Source organism: Alosa sapidissima, chromosome 12, assembly GCF_018492685.1.
Source record: "Alosa sapidissima isolate fAloSap1 chromosome 12, fAloSap1.pri, whole genome shotgun sequence".
NCBI lineage: Eukaryota > Metazoa > Chordata > Actinopteri > Clupeiformes > Clupeidae > Alosa > Alosa sapidissima.
In genome coordinates, this window is record NC_055968.1 from 9,726,605 (window position 1) to 9,747,459 (window position 20,855).

General features: G+C 41.9%; 1 protein-coding gene and 1 long non-coding RNA gene across 2 annotated transcripts in view; one reads left to right on the plus strand and one right to left on the minus strand.

Moving 5' to 3' along the window:
• dsg2.1 (desmoglein 2, tandem duplicate 1) overlaps positions 1 to 20,855 on the plus strand; it is a 27,531-nt gene continuing 6,676 nt past the window's right edge. The window contains exons 1-12 of the mRNA XM_042056557.1: positions 1 to 208; positions 3,179 to 3,259; positions 3,693 to 3,854; positions 4,258 to 4,399; positions 5,006 to 5,172; positions 5,448 to 5,582; positions 6,651 to 6,833; positions 7,473 to 8,020; positions 8,777 to 8,919; positions 11,408 to 11,629; positions 13,162 to 13,404; positions 13,816 to 13,946. Of these exons, the coding sequence (XP_041912491.1) occupies positions 125 to 208; positions 3,179 to 3,259; positions 3,693 to 3,854; positions 4,258 to 4,399; positions 5,006 to 5,172; positions 5,448 to 5,582; positions 6,651 to 6,833; positions 7,473 to 8,020; positions 8,777 to 8,919; positions 11,408 to 11,629; positions 13,162 to 13,404; positions 13,816 to 13,946 (2,241 nt within the window). The 5' untranslated portion in view covers positions 1 to 124. The remainder of the gene's footprint in view (positions 209 to 3,178; positions 3,260 to 3,692; positions 3,855 to 4,257; positions 4,400 to 5,005; positions 5,173 to 5,447; positions 5,583 to 6,650; positions 6,834 to 7,472; positions 8,021 to 8,776; positions 8,920 to 11,407; positions 11,630 to 13,161; positions 13,405 to 13,815; positions 13,947 to 20,855) is intronic.
• Positions 9,700 to 20,855, minus strand: part of LOC121677683 — a 23,469-nt gene continuing 12,313 nt past the window's right edge. Inside the window, exon 3 of the long non-coding RNA XR_006021074.1 lies at positions 9,700 to 9,710. This is a non-coding gene — a long non-coding RNA (uncharacterized LOC121677683). The remainder of the gene's footprint in view (positions 9,711 to 20,855) is intronic.

Consider the following 20,855-nt stretch of genomic DNA (forward strand, 5'->3'; position numbering starts at 1 on the left):
CGCTGTTGCAGACGCCTTTTGTGCACACACCTTTTACAGCATCCTTTAATTTTGTGTGAACATCTCGTCTCGTCAGTTTACATGAAACGGACTAAGAGTGAAGAACAGCCACAGGAACTGGTATATGATTTCAGAAAATAAATTTCCCGTGGCAATGGCACGGGCATCAGCACCCGTCACCGTGTTTATTCTATTTTTCACCTTGTCGGTAAGTAAGCTAGCCTATGGGCTAATGTTACTGATATGGTCTTTTAAAATGCCTATATTTCAGATATGCTTCCTGCCTTCGCTGTATTGTTATGTCAAACTAGCAGTTGACTTACAGGCTAGTCTAAACACAGTCCAAAAGTAGCATAGGAGACGTGCCTGAAGGCTATCTATCAACGGGGAATCTTTGTTGGTGCAGAATAGGTCTGTAAGCTATCTAGGATAGGAAGAATGAGCGGAAAGAGGCTATTCTGTTTTACGACACTAATTAGGCCTACGCTATGCGGATTGCAGTAGGCCTAATAGCGTTTTGGTGGAAAAATACAGATTGATTAACTTTTTCGGTGGGTGCGGGAGAGGTCAGCAGAGCCGGACACGCACCGGTAAGGCCAGTTCCACCGGTGTAGGAGGGATGTCTCTCTAATCCAGGTGATCTGACTACACAGAGCCTGTTTGTTTTGTGCACTCAGTTGCTATGACAACCAGGTGTAGCCTGTCCTAAGTGGAAGAGTGAGGGTGTGTGAGATGCCTTTGTTAACTTCTGTGGGAAATAGGCTGACTTCTCTGTGGCAAGGGTCTCTCTCTTGTGTGTGTGTGTGTGTGTGTATGAGAGATAGTGGATGAGGGAGAGAGAGCTTATTTAAATATTGAAACGTTCTAATGCATAATAAGTCTAGTCCTTAAGACACTTAAAACCTTTACACATTCAAAACGTGCTTATAAATTATATGAGCAAATTATATATTGTGGGCGGTCGTTCTTCCTCCAAGTTTGGTCCTCTAAGCTCAGAGGCCTGGGAGCTTTAGGGTTCTATGCCGTATCTTAGCTGTTCTTTGGACTGCACTCTTCTGGATCGAGATCTCAGATGTTGTTTCTGGAATCTGCTGGAGGCACTCAGTTTTGGGGGTCACAGCCAGCTACATTCACATTCCACATCTTGTCCAGCTCTTCTTTCAGTCCTTGGTATTTTCTCAAGTTTCTTGTGTTCCTTCTGTCTGATGGTGCTGTCATTTGGTATTGCCACATCGATCACCACAGCCTTCTTCTCTTGTCTGTCTTGCACTATTATTTTCTGCTGTTAGCCATTACCAACTTGTCAGTCTTTATCTTGAAGTCCCACAGGGTCTTAGCTAGGTCATTCTCCACTTTCGGGGGTGTATCCCATTTTGACCTTTTGACTTCAGGCACAGTTATACTCGGCACAGATATTACCGAACACTATCCCAGCAACTTAGTTATGGCACTATACACATTGTATATTAATGTGTACAGATATACAGTATAATTCACCTTGTGTTACTTGCATGGCCTTATACAAAACCCTAAGCACAGTTTCACGAAACAATAGCAGGTTGTATAACAAATGAGTCATTAGAGTATGGAGGACAAGTTCTGACGTTTAGTTGTTTTGTTTGGCTATGGAGAAACTACCTGGAATCATCTAACAGGTACCAATAGGCATTCTTTCTGGAGTCCACTATTGTTGTTAGACCCATTTAGTATGAGCAAAACCTGATGCTTGAACTTGGTTCTTCGCCCAGGATTTGGTTAAGCAACTTAAGATTGGACCAATCTGTCAAGGATTCAATCAATGAATGTTTCGATGACATTCATTTAATTATTAATTTAGCAGACACTTTTATCTGAAGCTACTTAGTCAAGTCAAGTTTATTTATATAGTGCATTTCATACACAGAGGTCATTCAATGTGCTTTACATGAACAAAAGCAAACAGTAATAGCTAATAAAATCATAGAAGGGCAATAGTCAAAGAATAGTTTAAAAAGTAAAGAATAAAAAAGAAGGTAATAGTGCATAAAGACTTACATATATAAATTATAGAATTATAGTACATAAAGACTTACATATATCAATTATAGTACATAAAGAATTACATATATCGATTATATTTCACAAGGGCCATTGGAGACTTTAACATTGCTGATAATGTTAAAATATGTTGTCCAAATATTTAAAAAATGTTAAAAGCATCTTTTGTTTGTCACAGCACTTGGGTTGAATCACAGTTGTTGTGTGTCACTGCACTTGTGTTTGCATGTGCATATGTATAGCCTATGTCTGTATTTTTGCTTGGAAGAGATTTAGGTAGATGTGCTGATGTATAAAGAATAATCTGAAATCCTGTACAGTGTACACTTATTTAATAATAGATTTACAATTCGGGACTGAAAACCAAATGATTTTCATTTTGGTTCGTTCTGAGCAAAAACATTATTTTTCCATTCCCATTCCAGTGTTCCTCCTCTTACTGGTAACCGGATAAAATGCATTTTATCAACTCCTAGTAGGCTTATCTTATTATACAGGGGAGACAACAATTCATTAAATGTGTCCTGTATTAATCCTATAAGGGGTCTGGGGAACGTTGTGTGGGCAGGTGACTTTCCAAGCCTTTGGACTTTTGCATAATATTCACAGAAAGGTTAATTGGAACGATCAATACCGTAGTTAACCGGTTATCTAAAATTGAAAATAGCTTTCACTCTGGAACAAATGAAATTGGTTTGTTCCAGTTTTCAGATACGTCCATCCAAACATGTTGTCCGTCCCGTTTTCATTCATTGAACCGTTTCTAATCCCTGATTACAATAAACATGTAACACAAATGACAATAGAATTACCGTTATGTTTACTGTAAGCTTCACATAGCGCTTGTAGTGTGTAGTCTGTCATTGATGTTAGTCAGGTTGCTATAATATGTTTTATCAAGGCAGTGAGACCGAGACCAGTGTAGTTGTAACGTCTCTGTGTGTGTGGTATATCATAATACAGAAATGTCAGTAAATTCTCACCGCAAATATGTCAATATTCTCTCCAGTCTCCTATTATGAGTTTGCCCTGGATACTGTGAATTGTGTTTGTAAAGCGAGTGTGAGAATGTTGTCTTAGACTTAGTGTGAACTGTATGTATTTGTTTAATGTGTGCCTTTGTGTATGTGGTCTGAAACAGGTGGTTGTGGCTGAATGGATTATTCCCCCAAAGGTGCTGACTGAAGGCCAGGACTACACCAAAGATGACTACATCTCCAAGGTGTGTCTATCTCTGTCTTTTTCTCTCTGCAGGCACACACACACACATACTGTTCACTCTTGCAACCCCCCCCCCCCCCCCCCCCCCCCACACACACACACACACACACACACATACACACACACACACACACACACACACACAAACACACACACACACACACGCACACATACTGATCAATATATTCACATTCCCCTAGTTAAATACACTATAAACCCAAGTTTAAATTATGTGTTGGTAATAACAGACACAAACAACTATGTCAGTATAAACATGTAACCAATGTAATTACTGTTTGAATGATTTGCCACTCCATTGAGAAAAAAAAACATAGAAATAAAATGTGTCACGAAGATAGTTTGTTTTTGCTTCCTTGTTTTTGTGTGTGTTTGTTTTATTAATGGATTGTTTGTTTCTTTCTTTGTTATATCAGATCCGCTCAGATCAGGAAGGTGTATTCAACAAGCCGGTCGTCTATAGCCTGAAGGGTATTGGGGCTGACCAGGACCCTGTCAATGTGTTTGTGGTGGATAAGACCACTGGAAAGGTCAGGGTCACCCGCATACTGGACCGGGAGGACATCCACGAGTACAATGTGAGTGTAAAATCGTCTTTGTTCTTGAATTTAATTTAATTTACGTAGGAATAATGCTTGTCTCAAAAATGCTCCGGATGTTGTTGTGTATATTCTTCATAAATTTGTGTGAAACCTCTACACTGCCTATAGTGTTTTCACTAATTTTAGAGTTTTCATGTGAACGTGGTAATTTCTGCCAAAAAAAACGATGCCATGTGATGCGGAACTTTTTGAAGTTCTTGTGTGAACGGGGCCTAAATGACCAAATCTAAAAAACCCTCTGTCCTGTACTGTCTTATGCAAGGACAGTATGGCATAGTAAAACAATATGCTGTGTTTCTTGTGAACACACTTTGCTTTGTACTGTATATGTCTTTACACAACGATCAGACAGTAAACCTTCTTATGCTTGGTCCTCTAGCTCACTGGAATAGCTTACTTTACGGATGGCTCAATCGCAGAGAGCGACCTCAAGCTCAAGATTAAGGTGAAGGATATCAATGACAATGGCCCTGTGTTTTCCTCCATTCCGCCTGCCTCAGTGGAGGAGCTCAGTCCCAGAGGTGAGCAGCACCCTTTCACCACAGTTATTCACTATGCTATACTATATTTACTATACTGGGGGGGGGGGGGGGGGGGTTGTTTATGTGTGTGTGTGTGTGTCCGTGCGTGTGTATGTGTTTCTGCGGTGTGGTGTGTCCACTGGGTCTGCTCACTTTTGTAGAGTCACCCTTCTTACATGATGAAACTGCTGAAGCTTCTCTCTTTTGTAGAGTCACCCTTCTTACATGATGAAACTGCTGAAGCTACCCTCTTTTGTAGAGGCTTGATTTTTCCTGGTCAATCTAAGTTTTGCTCTTTTGGGTTTAAGCCTCAACACCCTGTGGCAAGAACTACATAGACAGAACCAAATTAATTTCAAATGAATCTAGACGGCGCTGGGTTCATTGAATTTAACATGGAATTTTAGAACCTTACATTGTTGCGGAACAGAATATTATTTTAGAATGTTCAAGACTCCCCTGCTGAAGCCACGCCTGCAATGATTAATTTAAAGGATTCATTAGATGAATTGTGGAAATTATAGGTCAATCATGGAGAAATTATGGGTCAGTAAGGTCAGTTATGTTAGTGTTTGTGACACCCTGCTCGTCCTGCTCCCACCACAGGTATGTCCATCATGCAGATTAGGGCTGAAGACAAAGACGAGCCGAACAACCTCAACTCTAGGATCAAGTACACCCTAACCAAGCAGGAGCCTGCGGGGAAAAAAATGATGTTCTCGATCACTTCCGATGGAGAGCTGCGTGTCAAAGAGCCTGATCTGGACAGAGAGGTTGGCCTACACCCCCCTCCTACACACACACACACACACACACACACACACACACACACACACACACAGGAAATATATGGCATATATAAATATGGCTTCACAGAGTCACAAATTGGCTCGTGTTGTCATTCAGTACATTGTTAGTGCAGGAGCAAACAGCAAATCCTTTCTTTGTTTTTTTTCCCAGAAGGCACACATGCAAACATAGAGCCTTTGCATAACAGCCTTTGCTCAGTGAGGCCGGTACCAATGCTTTCCTCTTTTTCCCCTCTCAGCTGATCGCTTCCTACGTTCTGACTATAGAGGGCGCTGATCTCTACGGAGCCCCTGGAGGAAACACTGGCACGGGGATGGTCACAGTGAATCTCGTCGACGTAAATGACAATGTGCCAACCCTGGAACTAGACGAGGTAAAGAAAAACAAACCACAGGCCAAAATGCAGAGGCGTGGAGGAAATATATTTTTTATTACTTATTTTGTTATTTATTTATTCAAGAATACAAGTATTCAATAATTCAAAAACTACCTGTGCTAAGCTATATTATGTAGTATACTGAAAGTAAGGCTCAAAATGGCTCGCATTTGTTATTATGGTAAGGCTCAAAATGGCTCGCATTTTTTATTTTGTTCACAAAGCGGCAAAGCAACTAATTAGATCAGCTGATCTCAGTTTTCAATTGATCAGCTGCTTAGCTGTATCAGGTACTCTCCTGAGTGTGGATGGTGGGGGGTGGGGGCTTTGGGTTACAGAGTGTCCCATTGCAGTACGGCAACTTGGGTTTCTGCCATACTTTCACTCTCTAAGCAGATCATGACACTGCACACAGAAGACACTGCACACTCAACGTGTGTTAACATAATTGTTTATATTGTCACAGAAAGAGAGAGAGAGAGAGAGGGACAGAGAGAGAGACAACTTGTTGAGAGAGAATAATTGGAGTATTCATGTCATATGCTGGCATAATATGTTTATTTTGGAGCAATATTGAGCGACTCTGTCACTGTTATTCAAATTCAAATTGACTTTTATCATAGGTGTCTCAGTAATGGGTATAGGAAGCACTTTAGCCAGTGAAGTCAAGGGGAACCCAGCTATAATATTTGCATCTTTCATAAAATCATTTGCATATTTCACTGTCTCAATATGTATATTGAGTGTATCTGTGACTTGTCTTGTATACTGTATCGTTTTTCATTGTGTGTGTGTACAGAGGACACCCTCAAAAATGAGATGGCCCATCTCAAGGGGTTTATCCTAATAAACTTAGTTTCATAAAATAAATTGACCCAAGGTATGCTCATGTCATTTGTGAACTGTGTGGGATTAAATAATTGATCCCATTTGTAGTTAAAAAGGCCTTCCATATGTATTTGGTCAATATATGTTGTGTGTGTGTATATATATATATATTAGCTGCATGGTGTCTCTAACTGTGAAGAGTGTCCATATAGTACTGACCGTGTGTGTGTTCTGCAGTATGAGGGCAATATTGAAGAGAACACCAAGAATGTGGAGGTTATGAGGATCAAGGCTAAGGACCTGGACGTTGACGCTGTAAATCGGGAATTTGAGTATGTCATCGTCACAGGAAATGAGGCAGGCTACTTCAGCTTGGTAAAGGACCCTCACACAAACGAGGGCATTCTGATGCTCGATAAAGTGAGTCTTACTTATTCATTTGGGAAATGCTTTTATCCAAAGCGACTTACATATTATAATTATCGTGTCTTGCTCAAAGGTGGTATCTAGCCCAGCTCCTTATCCACTACGCTACCACTGAACCTTACCATAGCACCTACACACACACACACACACACACACACACACTCACACACACACACTTTATACACAGCACCTAACCATGCTCTACTCGTTTCTTGCAAGTCATCATGTGAGACCAAACCCCTTCCTTGTCTGTTTCCTGTAGGTCAAGGGGTAGAGCAGTTTGATGGCTGGGAAAAACTCATTCTAATGCAAATGTCTGTCTGTGCTGCACTGATATAGATAAGCACATGTGCTAAATAAATACATAACAAATGTAAATATGAGCAACAAGCACATTTCACTATGAGTGCTTGAAGTCGTGTTACACAGGCCATTGTTTTGAACAGAGTTGCCAGTCAAAAACAGGACTGGTTTCCACATCCTACTGTATGTTCTGTTTGGATGACTGCAACAAGTTGCCTGCTGAACATTTCTCCCATTCTCCAGGGAAACACTGCTCAAAAGGTTGCCCGGTGTGTCATCACCTTTACAATAGTGCCTGATTGAGTGTCTTCCACCATGTTGTGTGTGTAGGAAGTCAACTTTGAGGATGTGAAAGACCTGAAACTGGGAGTCGGGGTGAGGAACATAGAACCGTACCATGTGAGTGTGAGTGGAGGAAGTATAGAAACCATCAACCTCGGAGGTGGAGGAGCAGGAGGCGGCGGAGGAGGTGCTGGAGGTGGAGGAGGTGGAGCAGGAGGAGGTGGAGGTGGAACAGGAGGAGGTGGAGGTGGGACTGGAGGTGGAACAGGAGGAGGTGGAGGTGGGACTGGAGGTGGAACAGGAGGAGGTGGAGGTGGGACTGGAGGTGGAACAGGAGGAGGTGGAGGTGGGACTGGAACTGGTACGGGCGGTGGAGCTGGAGGTTCAACTTCCACCACTTGGACTCCAGTGTCCTGGACTGGCAAAACCTACCCTCTGAAGATCAACGTGCTGAACCAACCTGAGGGGCCCAAGTTTGACCCCAAGATTAAGGCCATCCCCATCTCAGAGGATGACACGACGGTCAGCATCCAGGATGTAATTGCCACATACACTGCTGTGGATGAAGACACGGGACTGCCAGCGCAGAATGTCAGGTCAGTGTGTGTGAATGCCTGTGTGTTTTGTTTATGTGTGTGGTCCAACATAGATTTGCTATCACTTGGTATTACCCTTGAAGGCCAAATTCCTCATTAAAATAGTCCCCTTAATGACCACCATCAGCACAAGGGAGAGAGTCTGGATTAAGTCTACTCCTGTCTGTTTATGAGTCCTATGGGAGGAAGGCTATCTTTGCCCTGTGCCATGGGCCTTAAAGGAGAAATCCGGCGATTTTTCACATAGATCTTCATTTCTCAAGGTCATCGAGTACTGTCAAAACGAAGAAAAAAAACCTCTTGCTGCTGCAGCGTTAGAGCTTCCAGACAGCTACGGTGCTACAATTTGGTGGCATGTTCTTGAGCCCCCATGTTCATGCCCCCAGAGCGTAGCATTGTAGCTGCCTGACTGCTTTAGCTGTTGGCTGCAGCAACTCGAGCAAGGTAAAACTGATTGTTTTTCGTTTTTTTTTTATCGACAGTACTCGTGGCCTCGAGAGACGAAGGTCAATGTGAAAAATTGCATGATTTTATCTTTAAATAATCTAAAACACATCAGATTCTGTTCCGCCATCAGTAGCATTTTTGCAAATGCTTCAACATGTTCAAGGGAGTCGACTCAGAGGAAATAGCCCTTCAGAATTCTTCAGAACTCCACATCAGTGTTAATGACAGCATTGTCATAAGAGTGTAACTTTCAGTCAGCGGTTTAGTTGAGTTTGGTTCTCTAATTGGCATGCTGTCTGTCCACCTTAGGTATTTGAAAGGAAATGACCCTGATAACTGGTTCACCATCGACCCTGAAACAGCGGAGATCAGGCTCAACAAGTTGCCAGACAGAGAGTCGCCGTATCTGAAGAACGGCACATACCTGGCAGAGGTCCTCTGTCTGACCCAAGGTATGTTCCTCACATACATACTGTCCACACACACACACACACTGTGTCAGAGTGCTTCCTCCAGTTTCACTGTTTTATGACATGTCATATAATAGACTTCTTATGTCAATAGTTATACATTGTGTGTGTGTGTGTGTGTGTGAGTGTGTGTCTGTATTGTAATGTATCCATCACATTGCGTTCATGCTTTAAATGCTCAGTGTGCCGTTTTATCAGGGTAAACTAATTGGATATATCAGAGAGTACAGCCTACATGAAACATGCTCTGAGTCTGGGAGCCAGCCTTAATGACTGAGGTGAGCGTAAAGAGATCAGGCAGAGCCACAGTTCAGGAATACAGCTGCCAGAAGTCAGATAAAGCAGAACCAGGACTGCCTGGAATGCCAAGCACATAATTCCTTACTGCCTCCAGTAGTCGGTACCTTCTGAGGGGAATATGTCTCATAGTGATTTATGGCAAGCTATTCCACCCTACAGTTAGAAAATGGTAGCTTCTTGTGTGTTATCAACCTATATATCCCCACAAAACTTCCGCAGCTGATTATTTACATTATGTCAATATTTCAATATTTTTTTGTATTGAAAGTTTTCTGAAATATTATGTAGCCTATACATATGTAAATGAGCCATTATCCGATGAAACATGCAATAATTTGCATACATTTTAAGTACAGAAATCCTAACATTGGATAAAGTCAGGTTCAAAATTCTCCTTTTTGTTCTGGTGACATATTTGAGTGAAATGTTATTCCTGGAATTCATGAAATACTGAGAATGTCTTCATACATTTGCTGAAAACCCATGATATAGGCCTACTTTATAACATTTATTTACTTTAAATACTATAGGTCACAAATCATATATGAACAACCTCTTCTATAAAATCCTCCAGTATATAGGAGTATATCTGGTTGTGAATATGGCAATAATAGATTTTCTTTAGTGGCTATTGGCAGTATTTTTATCTTTCCAAAATACCCACTCTTATATGTCCAAAATGAAAAACAAAAAGAAAAACTTTGAGCCAGACTTTATCCAGTGTTAAGGTTTCTGTACATACAATGTATGCAAATTATTGCATATATATTTTACATACTTATACATACAATTTCAGAAAAATTGCAATACAACAAAATATTGACTTAATGTACATAATCAGCTGTGGAAATGTCTATTAGTTAAAAGTTATTGCCCATTCACCTGTAAGATATTCCTCCATGGACATAAACCAGCTGATAAAACACAAAAAGCTACCCCAAATGCAATGATATCACATATTTTCTAATTCTAGGGTGGTATACCTTGTCAAAAATCACTATGAGACTTATTCCCCTTGAATGATTGACCAAAATTATGAGGTCTGGCTCAAGGATTGCAAGTTGTAAATAACCTCATTTACAACTGTGTAACACTCAGTGGGTGAAAAGAAGTATTTTTGCCACTAGAGGGGGCAATAGCAGCATATCTTTTTTATACTCACTTGAGAACAAGCAGCCCAAGCACAACTGCCAAATGTAGGTGGAATGAACTTTTTGTGCCACTAGAGGGAGTAGCATGTTTTTGTTTGAGGAAGGCAAAGGCACATGTGAACCCAATCTGCAACTATATGGCACACACTTCCTGGGAGGCTTTTCAGCCAGCACCACCAGGGTGTTACACCTAGTGAATGAGCATGTTACAGTAAAATTCTCAAAGATGTACACGTGTGTCGAGGTTGAATAAAGACATGTTGGGCATAAAGAGGATGTTTAGTATAGAAGTGAACACGAAAGTAGCAGAATATAACAGAAGATCCTAATGCTGACGCTCCACTGGAAATAAATGTGCTGGCAGAATCAGTGAATTCTGTGGCATATAGTCCATTCACAGGAGTCTGAACACCTTTCATAGGAACTCCTTTGAATAAGATTATAATATTCACTGTCCAATTAGGCATTGGAACGTAGTTGTCCCTCTGAAAATAAATTAATCAGATACAGAAATAATAAATAGAGTAGCTTATAGGAGTTGAAGTTTGGGTGCCTTTTGCTACCTCTCTGTATTTCAAGTGTAAACTGTTGTTTAGTAAGCAAGTAAGTAAAATGGATTTCTAGAGCACATTTATACACAGCTTATACGCTTACCAAAGTGCTGCACTGCAATGATTACAAACAAACGGGCGTGTCCTAGTGGTTAAGGAGCTGGGCTAGCATGCAGTAGTGCAGCGGTTAAGGAGCTGGACTAGCATGCAGTAGCCTGTGAAGCCTAACAAGACATTTAACCTCAAGTTGCTCCAGGGAATATATTGTAATATAAATGTCATATATTGTGATATTAATGACATATCCAAGTCGCTTTGGATATAAGTGTATGCTAATTAAATAAATGTAATTAGATGAAAGTATGTATACACATACATCTACACATTAACAAGGAACAGCGTGGGACAAACAGAACTGTTTAGCTGCACTAGTCTTCACTCCCCTCTCCCTATCCTCCCTGTCTGCAGACATGCCCGCCAAGACGGCCACAGGCACCATCGCCATCCAAGTGGAGGACTTCAATGACCATTGCCCGGAACTGACCTCCCGCCTGGTCCCCATGTGCACGGCGGAGGAGGTGATCTACATCACAGCTGTGGACCCCGACATCAAGCCCAACGGCGCCCCTTTCAAGTTCACTCTCATCCCTGAGGGCACCAAGGGCAAGTGGAGTGTGGAGCATTTCAACGGTCAGTCGTTTAGCCGCCTCCCCCAGCAGTGCATGTATAACACAAATAGACATTTACATTTGTGTAAATAAAAATGTCTCTAAAGGGTTAATAAGATTGTCAATGCATACTGGTACAATGTCAGAAACAATTAAGCACACCAAAATGACGGGAGCATGTTGTTATTGATCTACTACAGTATTCTGGAGGGATTTTTCTTTCTTTTTTACGTTGCAATAAAAGACGAAGACGAAGAAAGTTTGGCACAGCAAAACAGATTAAATAGGCCTTTCACCGAGGCAAATGCAACAGGGAAATGTGTAGTGGAAAAAACATTTTCATATAAATGTCAGCTTGTCACTATCATCATTACTCATAATGTACTAAGTAACTGGAGACACAAGCAAAGACACACAGTTTAATAAACAAGGTGATACAAATGGGTGTAACTTGAACCACAATCATTTTGGCTGTAATTACAGTAATACAGTTGCTGAACTGGCTCATTCACCTGCAGGGCATTGTAGCCTGTTCTCACCACACAATAAAAGAGAACATTTTCAATCCCTCGATTTCCCATGGTCATTAAGTTGCGACCCATATGTTAGTTATGTTGACATATAGTGACAGTATAGTGAGCCGCGAGGTGGGACGCGTGGAGTGCATGTACTTGTTTGGAACATGCTGATGTTAGGCACATTTGCAAAGTCCTCAACTCCTGTGTCACTTTCAAAGTAGTTCGTTTTGATGGTTTCATGCTCTCATGTACAAGTTGACTTGCACATCCCAGGTGCTGAACATCCCAGGTGCTGAACAAAAAAGTCAAGTTTTTTAAGAAAAAAGTTTGCACACTCCTTGGTACTCTTTTTTGAGTTTTTTTTCTCATTATTTGGGAGATGACGCTTCGACCTTGCAGTCTTCCTCAGATTCACTTCATGCTCTCATGTGCCAGCAATTCATTGTATGCCACACTCTGGGGTTTCTGTCCCTTGTTGTCATCAAAATAATTGGAGCCATAGAATCATAGAATCTTTTAATGGAGATTATATTTTGTTTTTACCCACAAGTTTTGCGACCCACCCAGAATGGTTCCGCAACCCACTTTTGGGTCCCGACCCACCAGTTAAAAAACACTGCTCTAGAAGGTCAAGACTTCCTTTAACACTCACAGAACACCCTTGTGTAAACTAATTGAAGCAAAATTATTATTATTATTTTCGTAAAGGGGCCCTGTTATCGATAACACAAAGGAATAATTGTGGAGAAAATGTGGTCGTAAATGCCCAGATACCCATGTGGTAAAGTGAAAAAGTCCCGGGCAGGACAAGTGACGCACAACACAATCCCACACATGGGATTTAAAGGAACATACAAACTTGGGAAACAAGCTTATTTGCTGTCTATCCCGAAGTTAGATAAGATGATAATATACCCTTCTTTTTCCGATGCTATACAATAACCCAGGCTAGCTATAGGCTTACTAGTCTAACCCCTAATTTCCTGGTGTATTTCTATAAGTACTTAGTCTTTTTTTTGGTTGCTTTTGCGTACAGATACCACGGCCCTCTTGCGTACCCATGAGCCTCTATGGCCAGGACAGAACAAGGTGACCTTGAAGATCCAGGATCAGCAGGGCCAGGCCTGCCCAGACCTGCAGGAGCTAAAGGTGGAGGTGTGCACGTGCGACGACACGGGCACCTGCAGCCGGCGTGGGGTGGGGCCTGACGGGAAGCCTGGGGCTAGCCTCGGCCCTGCGGCCATCGGCCTGGGCTTCCTGGGCGCACTCCTCCTCCTGCGTGAGTCTTTCTCTCTCTTTCTCTTTCACTCACTTATTCTCTGTATCTCTCACACACACTCTCTCTCTTTTTCTGTCTCTCACTTTCTCTCTCTTTCACACACACACAGACATACACACACCACATTTGCATATCTCTCTCTCTCACACACACACACACACACACACTCTTGTTCACTTATTCTTTATTCCAACCCTCAAGGCCCCCTTTCCTCTCATCCTTATTTCACTCTGTCTCTCTTTTCTCCCCTTATTCCATTCGTCATCCCTTGTTCTTCTGGATTCCTCTTATTGCATTAACTGTTGTCAGACCAATGATGTAGAAAAAATGTAGTTATACAATCAACCACACTGTGCAAGCATTAAGCGTGTGTGTCTCTCTCTCTCTCTCTCTCTCTCTCTCTCTCAACAGTCATTCCACTGTTGTTGCTGTTCTGCCAGTGTGGTGCAGCAGGCATGGGTGGAGCAGGTTTTGCCGAAATTCCCTTCGGTGCAAAGGAGCACCTGATCTCTTACCACACGGAAGGGCAGGGGGAGGACAAGGTAACCATTCCTCATTAATGTGATTGAACAGACAAGTCTCAACATCCTTATGAGTCATTCCAGGACAGTATAATGGTGCTACCGCCTGTGATTGATCTTGTTGTGGAACAGAATCTTCTGTTAGAATGTTCAAAACTCCCCTGCCGAAGGTTAAGTTTCGATTTCTGGAGCTCACAAGCCAACGGAGAGTTGCTAGACTAGCCCTGGCAGCAAATGTAATTCGCTGCCGCTAGGGGCGCGTCTAGATTTCTAGGCTATGTGTGTTCTGTTTAATGGGCTAACGTGAACGTTTAATCACTAGCATGGGAATAAATGAGGCATCATCTGCGTCGGGCTCAGGTCGGGTTCGGACATAAAAATGAAAATGCCTGTCCGGTTCGGGTCGGGTTCGGACCCAACTCTGTCGGACGCGGGCCGGGTTCAGACAGAAATTTGTGGCCCGATCCGCACTCTAATTTGGAACCAGCTCCATGCACGAAAATCTATGCGCGTACATGTTGGTGGGCGGGTACCTATCCGGCGGCTACAGCCAAACGTTATTCAGTGCGTATTTCTTGAGGAGCCTATGAGAAGACGTGCATATTGTGGTTGTTTATCCATCATATGACAAATAAAGAAAATTGTATTGATCTTGTTTCGTTGTTGTTTGTCCCGAACAAACATAGCCTAAACATGATTAAAGACAATAAATTACACAACAGCGGCATAAAGACCTTGTCTCGTTACACCATGGGTCTCCAACACGTTGCTCTCAACCTATAGCCGCCCCCTTTGGAGCTCGCCAGAGGCTGAAGCACTAGGCTACTACATTTAAACACAATTATTGCCGCGAGGCATTCCAGCCTACGAATTTAATAAAAAAGTAAACCATGCATAATTTAAAAAAAAACCTCAATTTAGGCTACTTCGCTATGCAATAAGGTTTCCATTAGAGCACAGCGCACATTCAATGAATGAAGGAAATTGCCTTGTCTCGCAATAAACAGCTGGAAATTCCAACACTTTTTCAACTACACGAAACAGTGATCATCCTCCCTGATCAATACCCTCTAGATCTAAATGCCCATCAGTCTCAACATTTAACTATATAATAAAAGTCAAAAAGTAAATTAAATCTCATACCAAAACCGAAAATCGTCTGCGTTTAATAGCCTGGTATGCCGCTCCAAACAAAACGCATGTCTCACAATAACGTAGAAAAGGTCTGCCTCGAATAAGCCTACCTCAAATAAATACCTGTGCTTAATTGCGCAGCCTAAGTAAATAGCAGACGCCGGACATAATTTAGGATTTACGGAAAGTATGCCATCATACGATGTTGGACGCCTGGCGATGCTCTGGCCGTCTACTGTGCCTCTGACATCGCTGCCTCATTTGGATGGTAACTCCACAGGTGAGCGCGAAGATTGGATGTCGTGGATGCGTTTTTTTGCTGAGTCCGCAGACAACATTCTCTTTAACGGTTACTTGTCTTCACCATCTGCGGTGTACAACTCAAAGTAAAGACACCACATTTTAGATGAGTTGGGGACGTAATTGTCCGCTCAGGCTGACCGTTCTGTGCGTTATCTTCAATACTATTTTTAATAATATTGAATATCTTCAATATTATTTTCAAAACAGGGTGGCTATTGAGGGCTCTGGCTCCAGTCATTATTGTGGCTACTGGCTATTATTGGCTTGATTTGGTCATGGGCCAACGCTAGAATACATTTAGAGCACCCGCTATGAGATGGCAAACAAAAAATAAAATAAAAAACAAACCAATCATAGACTGTAAAAATGTGCTACACTTGGCACTAACCGAATAGTTTATTTATAGTTCGACTACGGATATTTCACGTCATGTTCGAATGCATATTTGTAGCAGGACAGCAGGCAGACCGCTCTTAGTTAGAGCCACTGTTATCCAATGAAATTAAGTTGCGCTTCAGGGCGACTTCACTCGGACTCCATGCGCGTTCCCGAGCAACTTTTAATTCTTGTTATGAGGCAAGGACTTTATGTGCATTATCGCCACCCTCTTACTGGAGGACGACTCTCTTTTTACAGAATATCCAATAAAAATCGACGTTGGTCCATGCGTCATTTCCAGCTTTGTAACTTGGCGCATGCTCAGAGCCGACTGGCGCTGGATCCGAACCAGAGCCCGTCTACGGAGAGCCTTGCCACTCCGTATTAAGTCCCATTGTACCGAATTTTGGATGCAGTTCCACCAGAGTTTCACTGGGGGCGATCGCCATGAGTGCAGAATGAATGGGAGTCAATGGAGCTAGACGGCTAAATTTGTCTCTTTCACCTGATTGTCGTTCACAAATCTCAGATTTGATTGTAGTTTGTATAACTTCAACATGGGTTATAGGTCAAAAGTTTAATGAACGAGTACTTATGTCCTTTTGATTTCTTACAGGTTGGGTCGTTGTTGCACATAACACGCTAGCATTGTGCTAATGAATGACGTCATTGACACATTTTAAAGGCTTTTTAGAACAATTAAGTGACTTTAAAAAATATAATACTCAACCAAGTGTATTTTCTTTGCCTCCCCTTTCGAATACAATACTCAAATTACTTGAAAAAAAAATATATCCCGAGAAAAGTGGATTTTGAGGGGTACAGCTCCATAGACCTCCATGCATTCTGCACCCGTGGACGAGCGCCCTCATGTGGAACCACAGCAGGAACTGCAACCAGTTCAGAAACCGGAAGTTTTCCGAGAGTGGCAGTTCTCCCCTTATTAGACTTTCTCTGATCCGAACCCCAGTGTTCAAGATGGCGTTGACTATGAATTGGCCGGATTTACTAGCCTAGCCTACACCATTCATTTGTATGGAGGGCGGGACTTAGTCACTCTCTCCAGTTATATATAATACCTCCATGTTACTAATGATAGCTTGCTAGCCAGCTAGCGATAGGATAGGTAAACAAACAACACCAACACTAAGAGCTGGTCGGACAGGACTAAGCTTAGGCTATATTTCAGTTAGGCTATATTTCAGTATGCAAACATGAATTCTTACCCTTTGCCTTTCGTTTGAAAAAGCCAAACAGTTTCAAATTTTTTTTTGCTGGCCATGTCACGTCTTCTTATGTACTGCAACCAAGGGCGTAGGTTTGGTCTCAGCTTTGGTGGGGACACATCCCCAACTCCTGTTGTCACAATACCAACATTAGTGTTTCAATACCAATACTAAGTGAAGAATCTCAATTTCGATACTTTTGCGATTTTTTTAAAACTTGATTTGGTTTGTGTGATTTGTGAGATCATTCACATCAGTGGCAATCATAGAATTTGATTGACCCTCCACACACACACACACACACACACACACACACACACACACACACAAACACAGACATACATAGAAAGTGATGGTTGTCATCAGTGTTGGGCAAGTTACTTCAAAATCGTATTATGTATTACTCATTACTGTCATTTCAAAATAATTTGTTACATTATAATATGTATCTGAATTGTAAGGCATTACACTACTATTGTATTACTTTTGAGTTACTTTCACCAAAATATCTAGAAATATGAATTTGGAATTCTAAATGCAGTTTATTATGCTCAATGCAGCTCATTGCACTTCTAATGGAGGGTGATGTGGTATAACATAATGACTGAGCTAGAATGCAATAGGCACAGTGATGGCTCATGATGCAATACAAGGAACAATCATAGCCAGAATTTTGTTAAAAGCAGACCAAAGGTCAAAGTCTGGTCAATTGTGATAGAAATGCTGTAACTTTAGGCTTAGGCCTACTCATTAAAATTAACAGAGAGCCCACTACCTGTATATTGCAACCCAAAACTTAGACATGTCAAGATTTCTGACACATGTAATATGTATTTCAAATACAAAATAGTATTTTGTAATTTTTATTTTATTGGGTTGAAGGAAATGGCTCTGTATTTTGTATCAAAATACTTTATTGGTGTGTATTTTTGTATTTTAAAAATACTGCAAAATACTATGTGAAAAACACTAAAAAAAGTTACTACTTGATGAATAATTGGTAATTAGGCAACAATGGTTAATGTTTATCGCAATCAGCTAATGTGAGAACAGCTGTGTTCAACGACATTCACAGCTTTTCAGTGACGGCCTTTGCTTAAGCATCAGCTCTGGTCTGAAGTATAAGTATAAGTATAAATACTCTTTTGATCCCGTGAGGGAAATTTGGTCTCTGCATTTATCCCAATCTGTGAATTAGTGAAACACACTCAGCACACAGTGAACACACAGTGAGGTACCCACTAATCACGGCACAGTAAGCTGCCTGCAACAACAGCGGCGCTCAGGGAGCAGTGAGGGATTAGGTGCCTTGCTCAAGGGCACTTCAGCCGCGCCTACTGATCGGGGTTTGAACCGGCAACCCTCCGGTCACAAGTCCGAAGCGCTAACCAGTAGGCCACGGCTGCCCTGAAGCACTGGTGTGAAGTCGTACGCAAGTAAAGATGAGCAAGGTTACCTGTGCAAGTTCACATAAGGACACCGACAAAGGCAACAATGTCCTTTTGTATCCAAGCCAATTAACAGAAAAAATGTCAGATATCTCAGTGAACCACAATGACATAGATGGTAAGGTGTTGAGTGTGTGCACAGTGGGAGAAGTTCACCTTGTTTAATTAAATAACAATTATATTTCCTTATTAGCTGCATACTTGAGGTTGGAGATATTAAGGCAAGTCAAGTTTCTCACATAACTGGAAGTTCAAGTTATACAGCCTTATGATTTTCTTATTCAGTTCTACACTGGACTTGAATTACGAAATTCGGCACAGATACACAATTATGATTTTGGCCTATTGATTATAATGTGGTTAATTGTAAGTATAAGTATATTTTAATCTCTGCATTTATCCCAATCCGTGAATTAGTGAAACACTCAGCACACAGTGAGGTGAAGCACACACTAATCCCGGCGCAGTGAGCTGCCTGCAACAACAGCAGCGCTTGGGTAGCAATGAGGGGTCGGGGTTCGAATCGGCAACCCTCCGGTTACAAGTCCAAAGCGCTAACCAGTATAGCCTAGGCCACGGCTGCCGAATTGAAAGCTCTGTCGGTCAAATTCAATATCAAAATGTTTTACTTTGGCCTTTTATGGGGTATGTATTGGCAGACAGCCCTGGTAACTTACCGTTGTCGTTGACACAACTGCTCGCTTGACTGCCACTGCAAAGTAGCCTGTGCATTGGCATTCTCCATGCGTGTAGCCTGCGTGTCAGATAACCCTGACGTTTCTTGTATTGTCGTGCTGGCTGTCGGAATGATCAGCAGTACAAATAAGTTCGCTAAAATATTGGTGGGGACAATTTTGTCATCTTAAAATTTTGATTAGGACTAGTCCTTAGCGTCCCACCCTAAATCTACGCCCATGACTGCAACCTATGACGCTGAACCACCCAGTGAGTTGACAGCAGTAGTTGAGAGCACAGATCCACTGATCTCAGACCAGACCGCGAAGCGACCCTCTGCCGCTCTCCACCCACCCCCAGCCCAGCCCCGCCCGGTTCTAACAGGCTACGAGGGATAGAATGCACAACGAAATAAAAAAGTTAAATAAAAATGTTTTGGCTGGCTGGGCTGAGCTCAATTTACCCCGGACTGAAGCCCCGATAAAATCGGCTGGCGACCATACCTGTCAACATTTAGCTTTCCAAAAACGGGAGATTTCTTTTTTGAGGGGGGGTGCAGGCTCGGACTGGTAGCCTAATCTGTACAGGGCCGGTCCACATGTGGGCCGGTGACCTCCGGGATTTTTTTTTTTTAAAGTTATTTAGCCTATTTGCGGCCCGTCATGTAGACCTAGGTTTAGCCTATAAATGCAGTTGCATCCATTTGGATTGGGGGATGACAGGTCAATCATTTTGGCCTCTTCATGACAGGTTCAGTGTGTGTTACGATCGCGCCCCCCTGCCCCATCACTGCACCTATTGCATTCTACTGTAGCCTTAAGCCTAGCTCATCATGTCATTATGTTGTACCACATCACCCTCCATTAGAAGTGCAATGAGCTGCATTGAGCATAATAAACTGCATTTAGAATTCCAAATCCATATTTCCAGATATTTTGGTAAAAGTAACTTAAAAGTAATACAATAGTAGTGTAATGCCTTACAATTCAGAGACAGTAATATTATAATGTAATGAATTACTTTGAAATGACAGTAATAAGTACATAATATATTACAATTTTGAAGTAACTTGCCCAACACTGATTAAACCACATGTCACTGCTTGACTAAAGGAAAAATTTAGGCTACTGAACATGCATGGAGATTGTCATAGTTGACAGAAATTACGATACTGATTATATAATAACCTATAGGTCAAAATCTAAATGTTTGGGTTCAGTTTATGAAGTGTTGCTACAGCATGATACTGTGTGTTTGTTATTTATGGGGGGGGAATCAGGGGGGGATTTTGGTATCGGTGGGCTTGTGTGTGTGTGTGTGGGGGGGGGGGGGTCGTCGGTCCAGTAGTGGGCCGGTCCAGGAGAAAATTGCCAGGGCCGAATTTTGTTCCCAGTCCGACCCTGGGGGGGTGTCAGTGTTTATGCCGGATCTGTGTTTGCATATTTAATACGTTTCATACACGTGTTTCAACCTATGATTTGGTTTGTGTCTCATCACAGACACACCTTTGTTTATTATGCACCCATGGAATATTTGCATATATTAATCCATTCCAATATTTGAGTCATCAGGGAAAAGCTTCAAAGGCTTGTTGCCACTGGTTTCTGCCAGCACAAATACTGCAACTGTCTTTGCTGGATTATTGGATATGCCATCTCTCTCTCTCTCTTCCTTTCTCTCTCGTTCTCTACTTCTTTGCTTCCCTTTTCCACTTCAATTCAATATGCTTTATTGACATAAGAAATGATATGCAATTCCAAAGCATT